Source organism: Electrona antarctica (genome assembly GCF_951216825.1).
Source record: "Electrona antarctica genome assembly, chromosome: 17".
Taxonomy (NCBI): Eukaryota; Metazoa; Chordata; class Actinopteri; order Myctophiformes; family Myctophidae; genus Electrona; species Electrona antarctica.
Genome location: NC_136798.1, coordinates 4,121,073 through 4,142,019, shown reverse-complemented (window position 1 = coordinate 4,142,019; position 20,947 = coordinate 4,121,073). Strand labels below are relative to the sequence as shown.

Sequence of the window (20,947 nt, the reverse complement as noted above, 5' to 3'; positions counted from 1 at the left end):
AAAAAGGATGCCAGGTCAATCATGAGATTCATGACCTGGCATCTATAAGCTAATACATAGTGTAACATCTTGCATTATATTCATTTTTAAAATAGTAGACCAGTGGTTTTCAACCTGTTTTCATTTCACGGCAAGGCCACCATTACTAAATGTCATCAAAATCTAATGTAATTTAGCCTCTCAGACACAAAACTAAAGAATATTTTGTTGTCATTGGATAATATTTTGTCTACAATTCCATGCTTTTGGCAAACGTTGATAAAGAAATTACATTCTCTAATTGTGTAGACTTCCTGTAAATGAAGTAATGCAGATGTTTAACAATAATGTAACTCTTGAGAGTGTAAAATGAAACCAAATGGACCCGTACGGGTCCATTTGGTTTCATTTTATGCCGTCAAGAGTTAAAAATCTATATGGGTCCATTTGGTTATACCAACTCTCCATCATTTAGCTGGGGACCACCTGGAACCCGCCTCAAGGACCACTGATGGTGGTCCCCGGGGACCACTGGTTGAAAACCACTGTATAGTAGAGTGAATGTGCCATGTGTGTGTTTGTGTGTGTATGTGTGTGCGTGTGTGTGTGTGTGTGTGTGTGTGTGTGTGTGCGACCGTGCGTGTGTGAGAGAACTAACCGCGGGCTGGCTGAGGCGCTGGTGGAAGCGGACCAGGCGACCGAACACCTCCTGACAGTAGGAGTGCAGCTCCTCCAGCTCCTCCTCGATGAGGGCGGCGTCCTGCGGGCAGCTGCCCTGGATCAGGCCCTCTCCGAACACGATGAGGCCGTCGATGCGCTCCGTGTTCAGCGCTATCTCCTTCTGGAAGCCCTGCGGAGCCAGAGATATAAGAACACGATGAGGCCATGTATCTATACGCCCTGTGTTCAGCGCTATCTCCTTCTGGAAGCCCTGCAGAGATATAAGAACACGATGAGGCCGTCTATCTATATGCTCTGTGTTCAGCGCTATCTCCTTCTGGAAGCCCTGCGGAGCCAGAGATATAAGAACACGATGAGGCCATCTATCTATACGCCCTGTGTTCAGCGCTATCTCCTTCTGGAAGCCCTGCAGAGATATAAGAACACGATGAGGCCGTCTATCTATATGCTCTGTGTTCAGCGCTATCTCCTTCTGGAAGCCCTGCGGAGCCAGAGATATAAGAACACGATGAGGCCATCTATCTATACGCTCTGTGTTCAGCGCTATCTCCTTCTGGAAGCCCTGCAGAGATATAAGAACACGATGAGGCCGTCTATCTATACGCTCTGTGTTCAGCGATATCTCCTTCTGGAAGCCCTGCAGAGATATAAGAACACGATGAGGCCATCTATCTATACGCTCTGTGTTCAGCGATATCTCCTTCTGGAAGCCCTGCGGAGCCAGAGATATAAGAACACTGATGGACTGGCCTGGTGATGGCATACATGTGGGTGAGTGCGGAGGAGAGAAATTGAGGTTTAAAGCAGGGGGTGGGCAACTTTGACGATGGAGAGGGCCACTATATTTCCACACTCACTCCAGAGGGCCACATTGCATATTACTGTCGTGGACTGCTACAGAGCTGACAATGAGGTTATATCTTCCCTTCTTCTCTTCCCTTCAAATTATGACAGGCAATTCCTGCTGTCAAAAAAAATCACTTTGTGTGAAATAGACACTCATGCTTTCTAAGGTGTGATTTGGGGTCCTAAGGATGAATACAAAATGAATATCAACATCTTTCTGGTCTGCCTCAAAGCAGACCAGAGGTAGAAAACGGTCGTTCCCTGATGTCATTGCTAGGTACACATGCATCAGTAAGCAGGAACTGGGGATGGCAATGAAGGACCGGAAAGTCTGGCGTGGCATTGTGAAATCCATGATCTTGACCGCGGCGAAAAATGATGATGATGATGTGTGCGTGCGTGTATACGTGCGTGTATACGTGCGTGTACACGTGCGTGTATATGTGTGTGTATACGTGCGTGCGCTTTTGTGCTCTTACATTGAGTTGCTGTATCTTGCAGTGGACATTGCTTTCTGAGAAGTGCTCCACGTTGGTCAGCTTCAGGTCCAGCTCTGTCAGCCACACCAACATGCTCTCTCTGGTGCCCTCGAAGTCCTCCCTCTGGCTGGTGAAATGCTGAGGACAAGAGAACCACATGGTTAGCTTCAGGTCCAGCTCTGTCAGCCACACCAACATGCTCTCTCTGGTGCCCTCAAAGTCCTCCCTCTGGCTGGTGAAATGCTGAGGAGGAGAGAACCACATGCACCACCAAACTAAACAAATCACAAATGTACAACGAGCACCCGTTCCTTAAAGGAGAATTCCATGCTAGAAGGCTTTTTTACCTTTCTTACCTTTCTTTGTAGTCGTTACGTCCCCACCAAAGAGGTCCAGGTGTTTTTTTGTGCAAACACTCCTTATTGGCTATTTCCCCTACCATAAGCCCTCAATGAATTGCATTGAATGGGAATTGAATGGGGCTATGGGGTGTTGTGCTAATTCGCTTATTTCCATCGAAATAAGTAGTAAAGTGTGGGATATTATTTACATTATGAAGAAAAAAATATATAATTTTGAGCGATGGAAATAAGCGAATTAGCACAACACCCCAAAGCCCCATTCAATTCAATGCAATTCATTTAGGGCTTATGGTAGGGGAAATAGCCAACAAGGAGCTTTTGCACAAAATAACACCTGGACCTCTTTGGTGGGGACGTAACAACTACAAAGAAAGGTAAGAAAGCCTTTTAGTATGGAATTCTCCTTTAAAGCTGCCTGCTATAAGCAATATGTCAACATTTTAATTACCCTTTTTTTTGCACCCAAAAAATGTAGTCTCTGTGACACATCTAGGGTCCGCAATCTGCATTCAAAGATTTTCCTAGAAGCTTTGCTATTGGTCGATTTGCCTGTCTGTTTTTTTTCCGACCAATAACAAAACTTCTAGGAACATTCATTAATCTCGTCCAATCTCGCCCTAGGCGGGGAATGAGTTAAATAAACAGGCTTACATTTAAGAAAAACAAGTAGTAAAGTCACAGAGTTAATTTATCCATTTGCCACTCTCAGAGTTAAACCAACACTCAACTCAAATGGATCTCTTTACCTTGAGCCTGCGGAGGACGGCCGCCACCCTGCGGTACAGGGCGTCCCATCGCTGGTTGCCCTGGTGGACCATGGCTTTGAGCTGGCTGGCCCGGTCCGTACGGTTCTCCATGGTCAGCCGGCGGTACTGAGTGTTGACCAGCTCCAGCTGGGTCAGACGTTCATGAACCTGCCTCTGGAAACCCTGAGAGGGAGAACCAGGAACAATGGATATGTACTGTACTAGAATTTCGCGGGCCTTCGGCCCGCTCATCCCAGAGTTGCGTTGCCCCGCGTTGCGATACAGAAGTCCACAGGTACAGAAGTCCACAGTGACACGCGTTGTATGCAGCTGTTTTGTGTTGCAGCGCGTGCGCACGTGTGCGTGTAGTGTTGTTGGTGTTGTTGTGATCCATATATGCGCCTTGGTTCGTCCCGTTTGTTCCACGCCAGGTGTAGATTTTTTCTGTGCTTGTTTTCATAGACGTGGCAACAAATTAACAACATAGCCAATGGGAAAAAAGGATGCAGTGTTGCCAGGTGCGCGAGTTTTAAGCGTGTTGTAGTGTGTGTGAGCAGGGCTCGACGCTTAGCATTTTTCCAAGTAGCACGCAAATTATTTTAGGAGCACGATGAAAAGTTATGAAATCATGTGTGTGAGGGCCCTCCTATCCTATATACAGCTTTAGTCCCCACATGTGTCAATATTTGCCATTGACAATGAACAGAGAAAGTAGGTCAAAATGGCGCAAAATGACGTAAATTCAAATATATTATTATATATATATGTTTTGGAATTTAATTTGTTTTGTTTTGAATACTTTACTTATAAAAAAACCTGGCAACCCGCACCCCGCGGTCATTTTGTAAACAGAGACAGGAGCCGTGTGTGTGTCAAACCAAAAGTGGTGACCTATAGAATCCTGTACATATAAGCATCACGCAATCGTCACCCCTACACAGCAGTCATTAATTAATGGTCTTGACTTGATTGCCTATGCGTTGAAGTTATATAGGGTGAAAAGCGTGAAATGCACAGGCTCATGTTACATCGCTGCTGGCTGCCACTGCCACTCTCTCTCTCTCGCTCTCTTCTCTCTCCTCCCTCGCTGGGGGGGGGGGGGGGGGGGGGGGGGATTAGTTGCGCTGCCTTCGACAGTGCTATACTTCTCCAGCAGCGGTGCAGAACCGAGAGAGTGACACATTCTTTTGGATGTAAACTGCGCAACGTTTAGCTTTAAAGATCGGATTGTGTAGTCGCACCGGTGCTACAAAGTGAATTGTACAACTTGCACGGTGATATGTGAAGTCGCAAATGCGAGTACGTAGTCGCACTGTCGAGCCCTGTGTAGTGTAGTGCAATTTGCGCTGCATCGCGCGGCGATCCAAATCCCCCCCCCCCCGCGCGCGCGCGCGCACACACACACACACACACACTGTACGTAGCTTTTTGTTGTTGCAGCGCGCGCGTGTGCGTGTGGTGTTGCTGTTGTTGTTCGTATCCATATATGCGCCTCGGGTGTGGGGATCGCCATGTGAGGGGGCTAGCCAATAAGGGGCCTGTGTTGCATGTGGAGAATTGTGTAGGTTAGTGTGTGTGGTGTAGCCGAACGGGGTGGTGAGAACATGAGGGGGATGTAGCACAGCAATCGGTGACCCCTACATTAAGCTGTGTTGCTCCCAAGATGCAGTGCAAATGCGTGTTGTAGCAACCGTAGCCAATGGGAAAACAGGATGCAGTGTTGCCAGGTCCGCGAATTGTAAGCGAGTTGTAAGTAGCGTGTTGAATGGCATTTTTTCTGGGCTTGTTTTCATAGACGTGGCAACAAATTAGGCGGGGGTGTCGGTGCTTGTGGCGTGTTTGTGTTTATTATGTATATTGATATTGTTTGCGAGTGTGGACGGGAGCCGGCTTTAGTGGCAGTGCGATGACAATTTTTACGCGGGTGGTGTGGAGTGTGGCCGAGCGGCGCGACATTAGGAGATAGGGAACGAACGACGCGGAGGGTAAGTGTGTGACGTGTTAGTGTGTTGTTGCAGTGTGTGTTGCAGCGTGTTGCAGCGTGTTGCAGCGTGTCAGTGACGTAGTAGCTGGTGACTTTCTTTTCGTGGTTCGGGCTTTGGGGACACCTTTTCAAATGTATAATAGATGCTTGTAAACCAGTGGTTCCCAAACCTTTTCCCCTCAAGGACCCCCACATTGACAGTAATTGGCCCGTGGACCCCCCATTTGAAAAGACATGCCAGGGACCCCCATAAGAGAACATTGATTCTCAACCATTTTAATTTCAACAACCCTCAGTTTGATATGCAATGGCTAATGGCTATTTAATAGCATTTCTATCTCTGAGACCCGAATTTGTATTGTTAAATCAATGTTAATGTGAACCAAATGGGCCCCCTGGAACACTCTCAAGACCCCTACGGGTCCCCGGACCCTACTTTGGGAACCACTGTTTAAACAATGAACACTAAAGGCCTATTCATAGTCTGGATTTTCGGTGATGAGGTGACCACCGCTCCGGTGGTGAGGTGACCACCGCTCCGGTGGTGAGGTGACCACCGCTCCGGTGGTGACCTCACCACCGCTCCGGTGGTGAGGTGACCACCGCTCCGGTGGTGAGGTGACCACCGCTCCGGTGGTGAGGTGACCACCGCTCCGGTGGTGAGGTGACCACCGCTCCGGTGGTGAGGTGACCACCGCTCCGGTGGTGAGCTGACCACCGCTCCGGTGGTGAGGTGACCACCGCTCCGGTGGTGAGGTGACCACCGCTCCGGTGGTGAGGTGACCACCGCTCCGGTGGTGAGGTGACCACCGCTCCGGTGGTGAGGTGACCACCGCTCCGGTGGTGAGGTGACCACCGCTCCGGTGGTGAGGTGACCACCGCTCCGGTGGTGAGGTGACCACCGCTCCGGTGGTGAGCTGACCACCGGAGCTGAAATAACGTTGAGCGGTGGTGAGTAAAAACAGAGAGAAGGGCTGGAGCGGTGGCGGTGGTTTGCTCTTCACCGTGGCTCGTGACGTCATGTTGTAGATCGGTGGTCACCTCACCACCGGAAATCCAGACTATGAATGAGCCTTAAGGCCCCTATTTTGCGTCTCTTATTTCCAGGTCTTAGGCCTTTGCTCTTTCACTAAAGGTGATACAATGTTACATTTTGTTTTCCCTATATCCAATTTTAACACTTCTCGGGCAAATATCCAATTCAAACCTCAGTCATAGCATATTTGATTAACTGAAAACTATCTCCAAACAAATCATCGCATCAATTTTGGATTGACAAAAGGGGGGGGGGGGGTCATTGTGGTCACTGCAGTCATTGTGGCAGTGCGCTTAGCTGCTGTGTTGCACAATGGCCATACAGGTTACCCTGCTTCGATGGACCGACTGCTAAGCATTTATTTTTAAAGAGCAGAGAGCAACGTTTTGGTCTTGCGACCTTCCTCAGGCCTGAAGAAGGTTACTCTCTCTCTCTCTCTTTAAAAATAAATGCTCTTGAACGTGGCAAGTGGCGGTCTGGTGTGCAGGTTACTTGTTGGGGTACATTCTTGTTGATGATGCGTGCGTGCTTGACCGCTCTATACAACCAACCTCAAACTTCTTCAGCTCCTCCTTGGCAACCGTGTAGAGGACATCAGCAGAGTTGGGGTTGGCGGCTGTGCGTTCGGCCATTTTCAGCCAGTCCTCAAAGCGAGAGTAGTCGTCCAGGAACTTGCACCACATTCTCCATGTCTCCTCAATCCTGCAATGTGTAATAATCCATAATACCTACATCACCTCTGACAAAAAGGAAGCCAACATTTATTGCTTCATTTATTACAACAATTAACAAATATACAGACTATGGCTATCTCTGAAACCTGGTCAAAGTTTTCCTTATGTTTTTGAGACCACCGCTACCGTAGCCAAGTTTGAAAAGAAAAAAAGGACGAAGAAACAGTTTTCTCAGTGCTTCAGTATCTCTGAAACCAAGCATTTTGTAAGTTCACCCAACAGATTTCTGGTGAGTTTTACAACCATGTCAGTATACTAATTATTATTTCTAGACTGGGACAGATGTCTTGATGACTTCTTTTGCAATGAAGATGTTAATTTTCCTAAGTTCGGAACAAAAGGTGTTAGGACTCAAACACAAACAAAAAGGTAGGAGTGCACACCAGTAGTGGGGAGGTGCTGACCGCAGGAGATACAACTATGACTGAGAGAGGAAAGAGGCAGCACAGCTCGTAGTCACGATGCCATAATGTTTTTATTTATAACGTTTCGGCAACAAGTTGCCTTCTTCAGGGTGACTCAAACACAAAACGTTACAAGCATTAGCATAATGAGCATTAGAGAAAGCTGAAGAAAAGAAAATGAATAAAATCCGCACAGTCGAGTAAGAGTCTTTGTTTAATGATGATAGTGCTCCGCAGCAGCAGTTTCGGCGTGCAGGCCTTCGTCAGTGTCATTTTCTATATGTTCATTTTGAATCTGCACCCAGCACACGCCTGAAACTATATAAAACTGTCTGAGTAGAGCGGGCCTTTTCCCTTGAAGAAAGCTATAAAGACAAATACTAAAATGTAATAAATGATAAACGAAAGATAATAAATGAAATATGCGTGTTTATGTGTGTGAGAGAGAGAGAGAGAGAGAGAGAGAGCTCCCCCCAGCCCAACCTGAGTCTCCGGTCCAGCGCCATGGTACAGATGGCCCTCCAGCGCTGGTCCAGGCTGCGGCTCGTCTCCTGCAGGGAGTCGCTCTCCGTCTCCGTCCCACACGCCGCGTCCTCGTCTCTCAGCAGGACGTCGCAGAGACTCAGCACGGAGGCCACGCCCTCTGTGTGCTGCTCAATGTCCCTCTGCAGCTCCTGGACAGACAGACAGACAGACGTCATGGAGTCAGTCCACACACCAGCAGACAGGCAGACAGAGAGACAGACAGATATTAGAAGACACAGGAGGGCTGATGAGAGAGAGAGGTATGGCACTGTGTACTATTACTATATGTGATGATCCCCCAAAAACACAAAGGACAGACATAGATATGCATTATTAATACAGAGGGTGGGATGGAAGGAGGGAGGCAGAGAGAGAAGAAAGAAAGAAAGAAAGAAAGAAAGAAAGAAAGAAAGAAAGAAAGAAAGAAAGAAAGAAAGAAAGAAAGAAATTAACCGAGAATAGAACCGAGAAAGCATCCGTGTCATTTTAGATTTTTGCATTGGCTATTCAAAAATAGCAGATATACAAGCTCACTGCGCATCACTTCGTGGAAACTATTGATTTAGAGAAGAATTTGTAGGTCTTAAAGAAAGAAAGACTAACAACAGAATGAAGGAAAGGACACAAAGGAGGGGAGTAAAGACCCAAACGGTGTTCTGGGAATGTCCCAAAGTGAAGATATTCTGGTCTCGGGTGGCCAGGGCACTATCAGAGTTGTTAGAGTGAAGTGTACTTTATACCATTTTGGGCGGGAAACCCTTTTGGTGTTAGCATTATGTTATGCTTTAGCTATTGAAAAATAGCAGATCTACAAGCTCATAGCGCGCCACCGAGTGGCGCGCTACGAGCTTGTAGGTCTGCTATTTTTTTTTAAATCGAAGAACCACTGACATAGAAACATAGCTTTTTCAGAAAACTGTCAGGATGTAGAAGACATTTTTAGAATCTGATCTCAGGTCAAAATGGGTTATACATCGATGCAATGTGAGAGCATAGAATACAGCTGAAGAACCAAGGCCAGTGTGAATCATGGCCAGCGGGGGGACCAGGGGGGACCAGGGGGGACCAGGCAACCGTAATTGGGGACCAGTTTGAACGTTTTAACAGCGGGCGACGGCCAGGCGAAATTTCCGGAAGTGCATTATTTGTCAATGGGACCCGGAGACTACCGGCGATAGCAGGCGAATAGGTGATGGTCGAAAAGTGGACGGAGCAACGTCGCCCGAAAAGAAAGAAAATAATTCATCTTTTCGGGCGATAACGGGCGATGTGTCGGCCGATGCTCGCCCGCTGTCCAGCCAGCCTCCTCATGGATCTCTAAGTGTACCTGCTGTTCCTGCAGCCTCCTCTGGATCTCCCCGTGGTGACAGACGCTGTATGTGATTGGTCGGGATAACTCCGCCTCCACGCGGGACAGCCAGCTCCGCAGGTTACTCATGTTCTTATCCAGCTGCTGCACCGTCACCAGAGTGTCCTTCAGCTTCCTCACCCTGCACGCACACACGCACGCGCACGCACGCATGCACGCACACACACACACACACACACACACGCACGCATGCACACACACACACAGACACACACACACACACACACACACACACACGTTACTCATGTTCTTATCCAGCTGCTGCACCGTCACCAGAGTGTCCTTCAGCTTCCTCACCCTGCACGCACACACGCACGCACGCACGCACGCACGCACGCACGCACGCACGCACGCACACAAGCACACACGCAGACACACACACACACACACACACGTTACTCATGTTCTTATCCAGCTGCTGCACCGTCACCAGAGTGTCCTTCAGCTTCCTCACGCACACACGCACGCACGCACGCACGCACGTACGCACACACACAGCGCTTCAACAACAGACTATACCAGCTCTACAGAATGTTCCGTATATAAAGTATCCCACTGTAAGCTCCAATTAAATGTTATTATAGTTAACTAAAACTAACACAATGACAAAAACTACAATTGGAATTATTTTTTTAATTTATTTAAAAAATGATGACTAACTATAATAAAAAATATCCTTAGTTGTAGTCTTTATTTAAAATCTTCAAAAAATAGCAGATATAAGCTCACAAAACTAGACTCTAATTGAAAACAAAACAAAATAAAATAAAAACTGATGAAAAATTAAAACCTATAATAATGTTGGTAACCTCCCAGCTGTGTCAGTGTTCTCACGGACGTATCTGTTCAGCACCTGTAGAAGTTTTTTAGCCAATTTTGGGCGGGAACCCCTTTTGGTGTTAACATTATGTTATGCTTTAGCTATTGAAAAATAGCAGATCTACAAGCTCGTAGCGCGCCACCGAGTGGCGCACTACGAGCTTGTAGGTCTGCAATTTTTTAAAAATCGAAGAACGACTGACATAGAAACATAGCTTTTTCAGAAAACTGTCAGGATGTAGAAGACATTTTTAGAATCTGATCTCAGGTCAAAATGGGTTAGAGATGTGCGTACTTCCCTTTGGATTCTATTTCTCCACAAAAGGAGCCTTCGCTGCCGCCGCCACTGTCATGGCAACGCACACTCGCACAGGGCCAATGGAAGCTTTCTCCACAGCTGCTGCTGTTTGAAGTTGAATGGCTGAAGTGTGCCTTGTGTTCTGGAGACCGAGTTCATTTCACCCATTGAGAGCCAACAGGGGCTTGTTTCTCTATGGAATTATATTTTGGACTGAGGTCGATAAAAAAAAGGCTTCTAAATCCTAACATTTTTCTGAAAAACCTATGTTTCTATATCAGTGGTGCTTAACCTTTTTCATGTCAAGGACCCCCAGAATTATCTCTATTGGGCCACGGACCCCCATCTCAAAATATGTACTTCCAGGGACCCTGCACCAGAAGCAAATATTTTAGTTAAAAATGTTTGCTCTGAAATATATATTCAATGATTTGCGCCACATTTTAACGATTTTTCAAAAATAACAGACCTACAAGCTCCTACGAGCTTGTAGATCTGCTATTTTTGAATAGCTAAAGTATAACATAATGCTTAGTTAAAACACCCAAAGGGGTTCCCGTCCAGAATGGGTTTTAAAAAAAAATCACACCCGTGTGAAGTGAGGGGCGCTAATATATTAAAGTCTAACTCGTGATGTAACGTGATGTAATGGTGATGTAAACCAAACGGTGCCAACACAAACATTACATTCTCTTTATTGTTAATGGCATTTAATGTTTGTGTTAGGGACAAGATGACGTACATTTTCCCTTCATTGTCAATGGCGTTATTAAAACAAACATTGAACTAAAAACAAACATTATTAAACCTGTATATAGGAGGGGCTTAGCGCCCCTCAAAAATCTGTTGGTGTGTGTGTGTGAGTGCGTGCGTGCGTGCGTGCGTGCGTGCGTGCGTGCGTGCGTGCGTGCGTGCGTGCGTGCGTGCGTGCGTGCGTGCGTGACGGACAGAGGGAAGATGGAGAGAGAGAGAGAGAGCTAGTAATTTTGTTTCAAGGACAAAATAGGCTCCTAGAACATACTGTACTGCACAGTACACAGCCAGCCATTTTTACATTAATCAAAACAATCTTGTGCATGTCAGGTGCACTACAATCTCTCTCTCTCATCTCTCTCTCTCTCTCTCTTCTCTGCCCCCCCTTTCCCATCCTCTAAGCCCCCCCCCTCCCCCCCCCCCCCCCCACACCCCCCCACCACCTCTGACAGCCTAACAAAGCCTATACAGTAGGAAAAGGGGGCAGTGGTGGAAAGTAACTAAGTACTTTTACTTAAGTACTGTACTTAAGTACAATTTTGAGGTATTTGTACTTTACTTGAGTATTTCCAATATTCCAGTATACTTTTACTTCTACTCCACTACATCTCGGAGCCAGAATTTGTACTTTTACTTCACTACAATTATTTGAAAACTTTAGTTACTAGTTACTTTGGCGATTTGTGACTTGTGAGCTTGTAGATCTCCTATTTTCAAAATATTTTGTACACATTTTGAACTTGTGAAATTCTGCAATATGAGTACTTACATTTTTAGTACTTTAAGTACATTTTTATGCCGATACTTTTGTACTTTTACTCAAGTACATTCAATTCAGTACTTTTACTTGTAGTTCTAAATTGCAGTATTGGTACTTGGGGGGCCCCAACAAAGACAAAGCCTTGGCCAGGGAGCCCCCCGCTACGCAAGGGGGACAGGAGGAGAAGCTTTGGCCAGGGAGCCCCCCGCTACGCAAAGGGGGACAGGAGGAGAAGCTTTGGCCAGGGAGCCCCCCGCTACGCAAGGGGGGACAGGAGGAGAAGAGCGAAGAGAATACAGCTGGAGAGGACAGGTGAGGATAATAAGGGACAAGCTGAAATGTACAGCTGGCACAACAGGAGAGCTCATAGTTGCTTGGATACTCCGTGGTAAAGGGCACGTTGCGTTGAGGCTATTTACAGTATGTGAACAAGTTATAGGACTCAAGCCAGCAGTACATACAAGGCCTGTTGAATCCCCTGATTGAATGTAGTGCGAGTTTAAGACAAAACTAATTGTGACTCCTCCTGTTCGTTCCATATTCCGGCGTCTATACATTCTAATCTACAGCATGCCCTTCACGTTTCAACCCACGCACCTGGCAACGGACAGATTCTAATCTACAGCATGCCCTTCACGTTTCAACCCAAGCACCTGGCAACGGACAGATTCAACCTACTTTGAGTAGATTACAGTCGCACACACCGTGACACACGCACACTTCGGTTGTACAAAAAGAAGCCGGTTTCAACAGACTATCAACAACGGATAACTTGACTGCAGTGAAAGGCACTCTCGCCTGGGTGATGTACTAACAGTCCGACACGCAATAGTCTGACACAATAATTACCCAAACCCTAAACTAACCCTAACCCTAATTACCCCAGACCCTAACCTAACCCTAAACGCACGCGGAAGCCACGGATGAGTCTTAACCGGCCACATATGTTGGAGCCACGGGTGTCCATTTTCGTGCCACAATGGATCATCTTCTCCAGCGTTAGAACTTAGAAACGCTAATATGCTAACTAATATTTTATTTAGCTCTTAACATCCCTCACCTCAATCTGAGCCTCAATTCAGAGAAAACGCAGATTAAGATCGCGTGCGCACGCGTGTGCACAACGTTTTTCGATTACGATGACGTCGCACCATGGAAGCAAGCGTTGCCTATAGCGACGGGAAGCAAAAATACAGTAAATATAATAGTATTGATTCTGGATTAATAGAAATCATCGAAAACCGAGATTCTGGAGTTCTAGCATGTGTTGAAGTGCTCTGCGTACCACCTGTTTTTAATTTGCACATAATACAGGAGGCATCAGGAGGTTGCTTCACTGAAAGAGTGCTTCCAAACTCCAACATTTAGAAATATAATCACCTGGAATTTCTTGACAGAAAGTAGCTCATATAACGTCATGTCTACAGTGGATTTTTATGAAACAAACACTTTGCAGATAGAAAGAGGATAAATCAAGGACCGTGACGAAGGCTGATTGCCTGAAACGCGTTGGTCCTTCTTTTTGTGATGTTCTTTGCCATGCCTTAACTCTTAAATGGGGAAGGCTTTTTTTCACCTCACTGGAACAGAGATCCTCGTCTTTAATGTTAGGATAAATCAAGCTTTACGTACAGCTGCAGTGTTGGGTGAGTTTAACGTAGTTTAATACAATCAGGGGTGCCTGGTAGCCGAGCTACCAGGCACCCCAATAAAACTATCCCTGATTAATTGGCAGTACAGCTGCATGCTACGACAACAACATCTCCACAAGCCAGCCCTATAGGGTCTATGATGTACAAGCATAGTGGCAGATTGCTCTCCATACCAACACAGTCCTCTGCTCAGGACCTTGAACGCTGAAGATGGGGGTTGAACGGGGATGGGGTTTAAGGGCCATATGGTACAGCCTGACAGTCTATATACTACAGCTTTGGATGGTGGGCGAGAGAGATGGAGAGGGGGGGGGGGGGGGGGGGGGGGGCTATAGGGTACCACCAAATCCATGACCATCTGTCTGAATGGGGGTCAAAGTACTAATAGTATATCATGATGGTAACTTAACTTACAGTCTGTACATTCAGTACAGACACGCTGTATTGTATGACAGCTGCAGGCCTAGGCTCGGCAACAGCAGGTGAATAGGATAAAGCATAATTACTACGATTCAGTGATGCATTCCAAACTGCGTGAGAACACATATGTGTGCACACAGTACACGCGCACGCACACACACACACGCACACGCACTCGCACACACATGCATTATAATTCATTAAAAGCTTTTAATAGTGTGCAGCGCAAACGCTGCTGTCTGCCACACACACACACACACACACACACACACACACACACACACACACACACTGTATGCAGACACGCGCATGCACCTGAGGATGCACATGTGCACACACACACACAAGGCCTGTTGATCCCCTGATAGAATGTAGTGCGAGTGTAAAGGTGACTCCACAGAGTCCACACCACGCTAACTTGTTCTGACTAGTCAAGTCAAGATGAAATGAGTAGGTGTATTCTTTTTATTCTTAGACCGGTGCAATAAAGCACGCACATCCACTCACTTAAAGCCAGGTGCCGGGGCGAGGTTGTAACAATAGAACACATCCACTCACTTAAAGCCAGGCGCCGGGCCGAGGTTGTAACAATAGAACAAAACTAAACTGGGTAATGCTCCAAAGCTTCAAAATGATATTTATTAAGGTTCCTTACACCATAGTGGACATGACGTTTCGAGCCTCTCGGCTCTTCATCAGACAGTATTTCTTATTCTTGCCATGCAGTTACCAGACTATTAAACCCCCCGCGGTTCTGGGTCTCTTTCCTTTTTTTCTATGATTCATTTTAACGACCGGGAGCCGGTCAGCAATTTCGCGCAGCGTGCGGTCTCACCTGGCCTCTATGTGCTGGAAGAGGTTGTTCCAGCGCTGGTTGACCTCCTGCAGAGTGCCATGGACCTGCCTCTGCTTGGTCTCATCACTGGCTAACAGCAGCTGCTCTCCAAGCTGCTTCAAGTGGCTTTTGTTCTCGCTGAACAAGTTGATCTCCTCCATGCAGTCCTAGTGGGGAGAAAGAGACACTATTATCAGGGCTGCGTTCATGTGCGATGACGACCGCTCTCCACTTCAGACCACGCTTTGAACAGAACCATCGTCGAGTAAGCCAGTTACATCATTATATTTGGTCACAGTGTGTGCACACATTATTGGTTAATTGAAATGTTAAATTGGGACCCTTTTGGCCCGTTTTGAACAAAAAGCCTCAAATCATGAACGCAGCGTGCAATTTACGTGAAATCTTCACATTATAGATATAGCGCCACCAACAGGTGCATTTTTGCAAAAAACATTTTTGGAACAAAATGCCTCAAATCATCCAATTGCCATCCAAGGCGTAAGAAGAAATGGCACCCTTTTCACATTGGCCTACTATAGGGCCACCAGGAGGCCACAACCTGACCTGGCCTGGTGGAGACCTGTGCCCCGAGGGGCACTTTTTCTAGTTATATTTGTGCTACAATGCTGCTTGCAAAACACATCCCCCCTAATTGGGGATAATAAGGTGCATCTTGAATTTTACATGGGCTAACCTGATGATGGATAGGAAATTGTGGAGGGCAGCGATCCAGGAAACCCGAGTTGGTGTTGGCTAGACCTCACTCTCGCAGCAACTAACTAACTAACTAAAAAAATGGTGCATTTATATAGTGCCTTTATCCAAGGCGCTTTACATAGATTGTGCATTACATTCACCCATTCACACACCGATGGCGGCAGAAACCATGCAAGGCACCAACCAGCACATCAGGAGCAATTATGGGTTCAGTGTCTTGCTCAAGGACACCTCGACACTAACTCTGGGGGAGCCCGGGTTCGAACTGGCAACCTTGCGGTTACCATCCGGCCACTCTACCCCTGATCCACCTGATCCACACGGGCCAAACAAAATATGTAATTTACTATTTTCATAATTATTATGCACATAATAATTACCATATAACTGTTTACAGTTACACCGTAATTAATTTGGACTGAGATTGGATTTGTCATTTTTTTCATTTGTGTTCTGCTTCTTGTGTTTAAATTTCTTGATCATCTTCTAGTAGTACTTGTTAATGTAAAATTGAAAACGTAATAAACAATATTTAAGTCATACAAAAATTTAAATAATAATAACGTGAACTAATCACAAAAAGCAGATCCCTTGTTCCCTGATTTGAATGTATTAAAAAAAAATCACACCCGTGTGAACTGAGTGGTGTAAGGTCTTATATAGCCTGATCAGCTGTGGTCTGACGTAATGTCTGACGCAATGAAATCACACCGTGTGAACTGAGTGACCATAGCAACCATGCTCATTTTTTGCGAAACAGGACAGACAGACAGACACGTAAACTAACAAAGCCAGTCGTAGGAGTGGTTTACACCACTCAAAAAAGCCTGAATTCTCTTTTCAACATCCGTCTCATTCAGAAAGCCGAGCACCTGTTTTGCTTCTGGGGGAAAAAGGTTAATTGGCTGCTGTCCATAATCACCACCAGGAAGTGTTTTGGGTGCAACGCGGTGTAAACACACAGTTATTGTCGGGTCAGGTGCCTGGGGGGGGGGGGTACCATTTGGCTCATCTCATCTCAATACAATAACCACACACTGTCCCAAACCATTCATTAACTGCAAACCAAACCAGCATGCTGCATGGTGACATAATAACAGACAACAAAGGGCCTTCTGTAAATGAAAAGACAATTGTTTTGTTTGAACAAAGCGATGGAGGTGGCAGCATTCCAGCCAGCCAGCCAGCCACTCTGCTACAGAATGCACGACGTTGTGCCTCGTGTGTGTGTGATTCGGAGCACGTTTGACCAGGTGGCATTTGTGCCCCAATTAATTTGTTGACTAATTGGCAGCAGTGCATTTTGTAATGTACTGTGTGATACAGTACAGAATGTTACTACGCTCCGAGTATACAGTACTTTTAACTTCTACAAGAATTAATTTGTATTCATTAATCTGCCTAGATTACTGTATAGTATTATACTAGCCTATTTAGTCTACTCTATAGTGTAACTTTAGAGTGGACATACTTTCCCTTTTTTTAACTTTATAATAAAGAATAAATAACGGTATATATATATAATACATTCTAATAACTAATTAAAAATATTTCTATACGGTTGTTTTCAGTGTAATGCAACAATTCCTCACAAGACACATACTTGTGCAACGTACTGTACACACAGAGGAATTCAGAGTTTATCTGATTTGCATTTTAGTAGTTAAGTATGCAAATTATATTCTTCTAAGATGCAGTTGGATCCAATATAATACCTGTTCTTAGTTTACGCATGATTCATGATAACTACTTTTTATATATGTGATGTATGCCATGCTTTTGTTATTGCTTAATGTAAGTCGCTCTGGATTAAGAGCGTCTGCCAAATGCCTAAATTGTAAAAACAAGGGTTTGGTGCAGGGACGTCCACACATAGACATCAAAGGGGGCTTCAGCCCCTGCTCTTTTACCCATCTGTAAAACAACTGCCCTTTTACTAGCCTGGGCACCATTTAATTTGGGTATATGATCCTGTCGGGAGCGGATGATAGTCGACAGGCAGGAACAACAGGCGGCAACTTCCTTTTCCCTCAAACCGATTTTTCTCAATAAAAGCTACAGGCTACGAGAGCTTTTATTGAGAAAATGAAAAGGAAGTTGCCATAGATATATATAAAGTTACCGCCTGTTGTTCCTGCCTGATCGACTACAAAACAATACTACAACATGACGTAACCATATCATCCGCTCCCGACAGGATCATACGGACTTTTGAAACAGAGACCAGGCTTTCCTCCGAGGTGGTGGAAAGTCTGGTGAGGCGAGGTTACCCTTTTACTACAGTGAAAGAAACGCAAATGCCACTCCTTCCCATGCCATGCCAGAAGGCAGCATTCAGGAGAATTGCTTTTTTTCCAAAGTCTCCTGAACTTGAACACAGTATTTTGCATTGAACAAATTTGTTTAGAAATCCATGTCGTTACACCACATCTCCTCTAGCTAAAGAGTGCTGGGTTGCGCCCCGAAAATAGCTGATCTACAAGCTCACAACGCGTGAGCTTGTAGATCAGCTATTTTTGTCCAAAAGTGCCCTCTTACAGGATTTCAGCCCCTGCCCCTCTAACACTCTCTGCACGTCCCTGGTTTGGTGTGTAAGTGAATTAATCAGTGCATGATGATGTACTAATGACAGCATACAAGACTACCTCCACATCTACAGTAAACTGTTGCAATATATTATATATACTAGCCCTTACCGGGGGTACTGCACCCTGGGTGCGTTTTTAATTCACTAATAAATTCATTATTAATTTATAATTTGTTAAATTGGAAAAAGGGCTTCGTTAAGACCTCCATATTATTATGGTCAATGCCTGTGTGAAAAGTGGGAGCGATTGGTGCAGGCGGTGAGGAGATAAGGCGATGTTTCTGACAGACAGACACACATTCAGTCAGACATTTGGTTAATTATAGTATGATGATGATGATATGATGATGATGATGATGATGATGATGATGATGATATGATGATGATATTATTTATTATATATTCCAGGGTATTGAGATAGACCCTGAATACCACCTTTTGGTCGAAATGCGTAGGTCCTGTTATTTATTTCAGTACAAATAAATAACAGGAAGGAAAGATACCTTTTGTCCATATTCCTATCCAGTAGTTCTGCTTCACACCATTAGAAGATAAAGCAACAACGGCCATCAAACCACTAATGGAGCATGAATGTGGCATACATGCGTAATACTGTAGGTCATTCACCAATTAACCCATTCTGACCTGAGATCAGATTCTAAAAATGTCTTCTACATCCTGACAGTTTTCTGAAAAAGCTATGTTTCTGTCAGTGGTTCTTCGATTAAAAAAAAATAGCAGACCTACAAGCAACAGGTTATTAGCATATAGATAGGATCCAAAAGGAAGCACGCACATCTCAAGAAATTCTACTGGTGCTGAACAAAAAAAAAATATATATATATACGTACAATGAAAAAGAAGGGTTGTCTTCTTGTCTGCACACTGTGTATCTGCTCCCAGGACACTTTATTTAGGTAACAACGTTTCGACCCTTACGGGTCTTCGTCAGGTATGAGATACCTGATGAAGGGTCGAAACGTTGTTACTAAATGGTAAATGGTGCATTTATCCAAGGCGCTTTACATAGATTGTGCATTACAACATTCACCCATTCACACACACATTCATACACCGATTGCGGCGAAAGCCATGCAAGGCATCAACCAGCACATCGAGAGCAATTTGGGGTTCAGTGTCTTGCCCAAGGACACTTCGACATGTAGACAGGAGGAGCCGGGATTCGAACCGCCGACCCACGGATCATTGGACGACCTGCTCTACCTCCTGAGCCACAGTCGCCCCATTAATAAAGTTTCCTGGGAGCTGATACACAGTGTGCGGACAACCCTTCCTTTTAATTATTAGCATATAGACCCACACCTTTGGTGCGTGACACCCGTATAAGTATAACCCCCGGTTGGCTCCGTTACCTTCTTGAGTTTCTCCACCATCTCCTCGATGCTGAGGTCTCCACTGTGGGACACCTTTCTCTCTATCTGCATCAGCCAGTCACACAGCTCCCTGTTCTTGTCATTGAAGATGGTCCAGGCATTGAGGCGGTCAGCAATCTCCTGCCTGCGCACGGACACCTGAGGGGGGGGGGGGGGACAGCGTATGACGTCATTTTAGATTTATTTTTCTGGTTACAGTTACAGGAGTTTTCACTACATGGTGTCTGTGATATGAAATGTAAGCTTACCCTAATCACAGTAAACATCATGTCTTCAGTCATTTTCAAGTTACTGTAGTCACTTCAGTTCAAGACTGGAGTAGATTGTGATGAAATCCTATGTATTGAATCGAGAATCATTTTGAATAGAAATTTGTTTTGAATCGAATCGTGACCCCAAGAATCGGAATCGCAATCGAATCGTGGGACACCCAAAGATTCACAGCCCTAATAGCAACATCACACTTTTTGCAGAGAAACAAATGCAAACAAAGTGCATTCCATAGAATAAAGTAATTTCTTCTGTCATCACAGCAGCAGAGAGAGATGAGATACAATAGTTTTGATCCCCAACAGCTTCCAATTTAATCCCTGGCTGCTAATTGAACCCACCAATGTTCCTAATGACATCTTAATGCATTGATAATAATATCTCATTACACAGCTGGGGGCTCGTGGCTGGCTGGTGATCCTTTTAGACTGCCAGAGCTCATAGTGTGTCCTGTTTTCAGGCTATTATTAACTGCTCCCTGGCATTTATAGTTATTTCATGAGCCCTGGCCTGTTAAGAGTGAAACCACACTGGGCCTGTTGGATGCTGGAGTATGTGGGTTCCATTGTGTTGCACTGTGGCCCTGCCCTATAGCTGGGGGGGGGACTTAATTGTCCCCCCCTCACAACAATAGAGCCTGTCCTCTGGACCCCTTCATCCCGGCCAAGCCATCTGTTCTTCGGGGCCATTCCGCTGACTGTCCCCCACCTGCAACCTGTTAACTAAACAGGGAGCACAATAGCTGTGGTTCAAATCCATGTCCTATTGCCACGGTGCCATCAGACAGCAGGGAAACATCTCATGTTTCACCACAATGGAGTTAATTATCAGCTTGGTGCTGCTGTCATCAGTCCAAATGACTTGGGACGAAAAAATTGTGCATTTATATAAATGGTGCATTTATATAGCGCCTTTATCCAAGGCGCTTTACATAGATTGTGCATTACATTCACCCATTCACACACACATTCATACACCGATTGCGGCGGAAGCCATGCAAGGTACCAACCAGCACATCGGGAGCAATTTGGGGTTCAGTGTCTTGCCCAAGGAGCCGGGATTCGAACCGCCGACCCATGGATCATTGGACGACCTGCTCTACCTCTTGAGCCAGTCGCATTGAACCAATTTTCCAGTTCCATAATAAGCAATGTCTGAACCCACATGGGTCACATGAAGCTGGTTAGGTTGGTCTGTAATAACAATGTGTTTTATTACCTCCTAATCCTAATCTAATCCACAGAGTTGGTTGGATTTAATTAAAGTATTGAATTCGATCAAGAAAGTTGTTTGA

At 45.4% G+C, this 20,947-nt stretch overlaps 1 protein-coding gene across 1 annotated transcript in view; it reads right to left on the bottom strand.

Annotated features, from left to right (window-relative positions):
- The window catches only part of LOC306940570 (nesprin-2-like), a 161,129-nt gene that overhangs the window by 20,922 nt on the left and 119,260 nt on the right, over positions 1 to 20,947 (bottom strand). Inside the window, exons 70-77 of the mRNA XM_079525668.1 lie at positions 19,363 to 19,521; positions 14,683 to 14,849; positions 9,104 to 9,266; positions 7,735 to 7,925; positions 6,665 to 6,815; positions 3,094 to 3,276; positions 1,986 to 2,123; positions 638 to 1,222 (exon numbers count right to left, since the gene is read on the bottom strand). Of these exons, the coding sequence (XP_079381794.1) occupies positions 638 to 1,222; positions 1,986 to 2,123; positions 3,094 to 3,276; positions 6,665 to 6,815; positions 7,735 to 7,925; positions 9,104 to 9,266; positions 14,683 to 14,849; positions 19,363 to 19,521 (1,737 nt within the window). The remainder of the gene's footprint in view (positions 1 to 637; positions 1,223 to 1,985; positions 2,124 to 3,093; positions 3,277 to 6,664; positions 6,816 to 7,734; positions 7,926 to 9,103; positions 9,267 to 14,682; positions 14,850 to 19,362; positions 19,522 to 20,947) is intronic.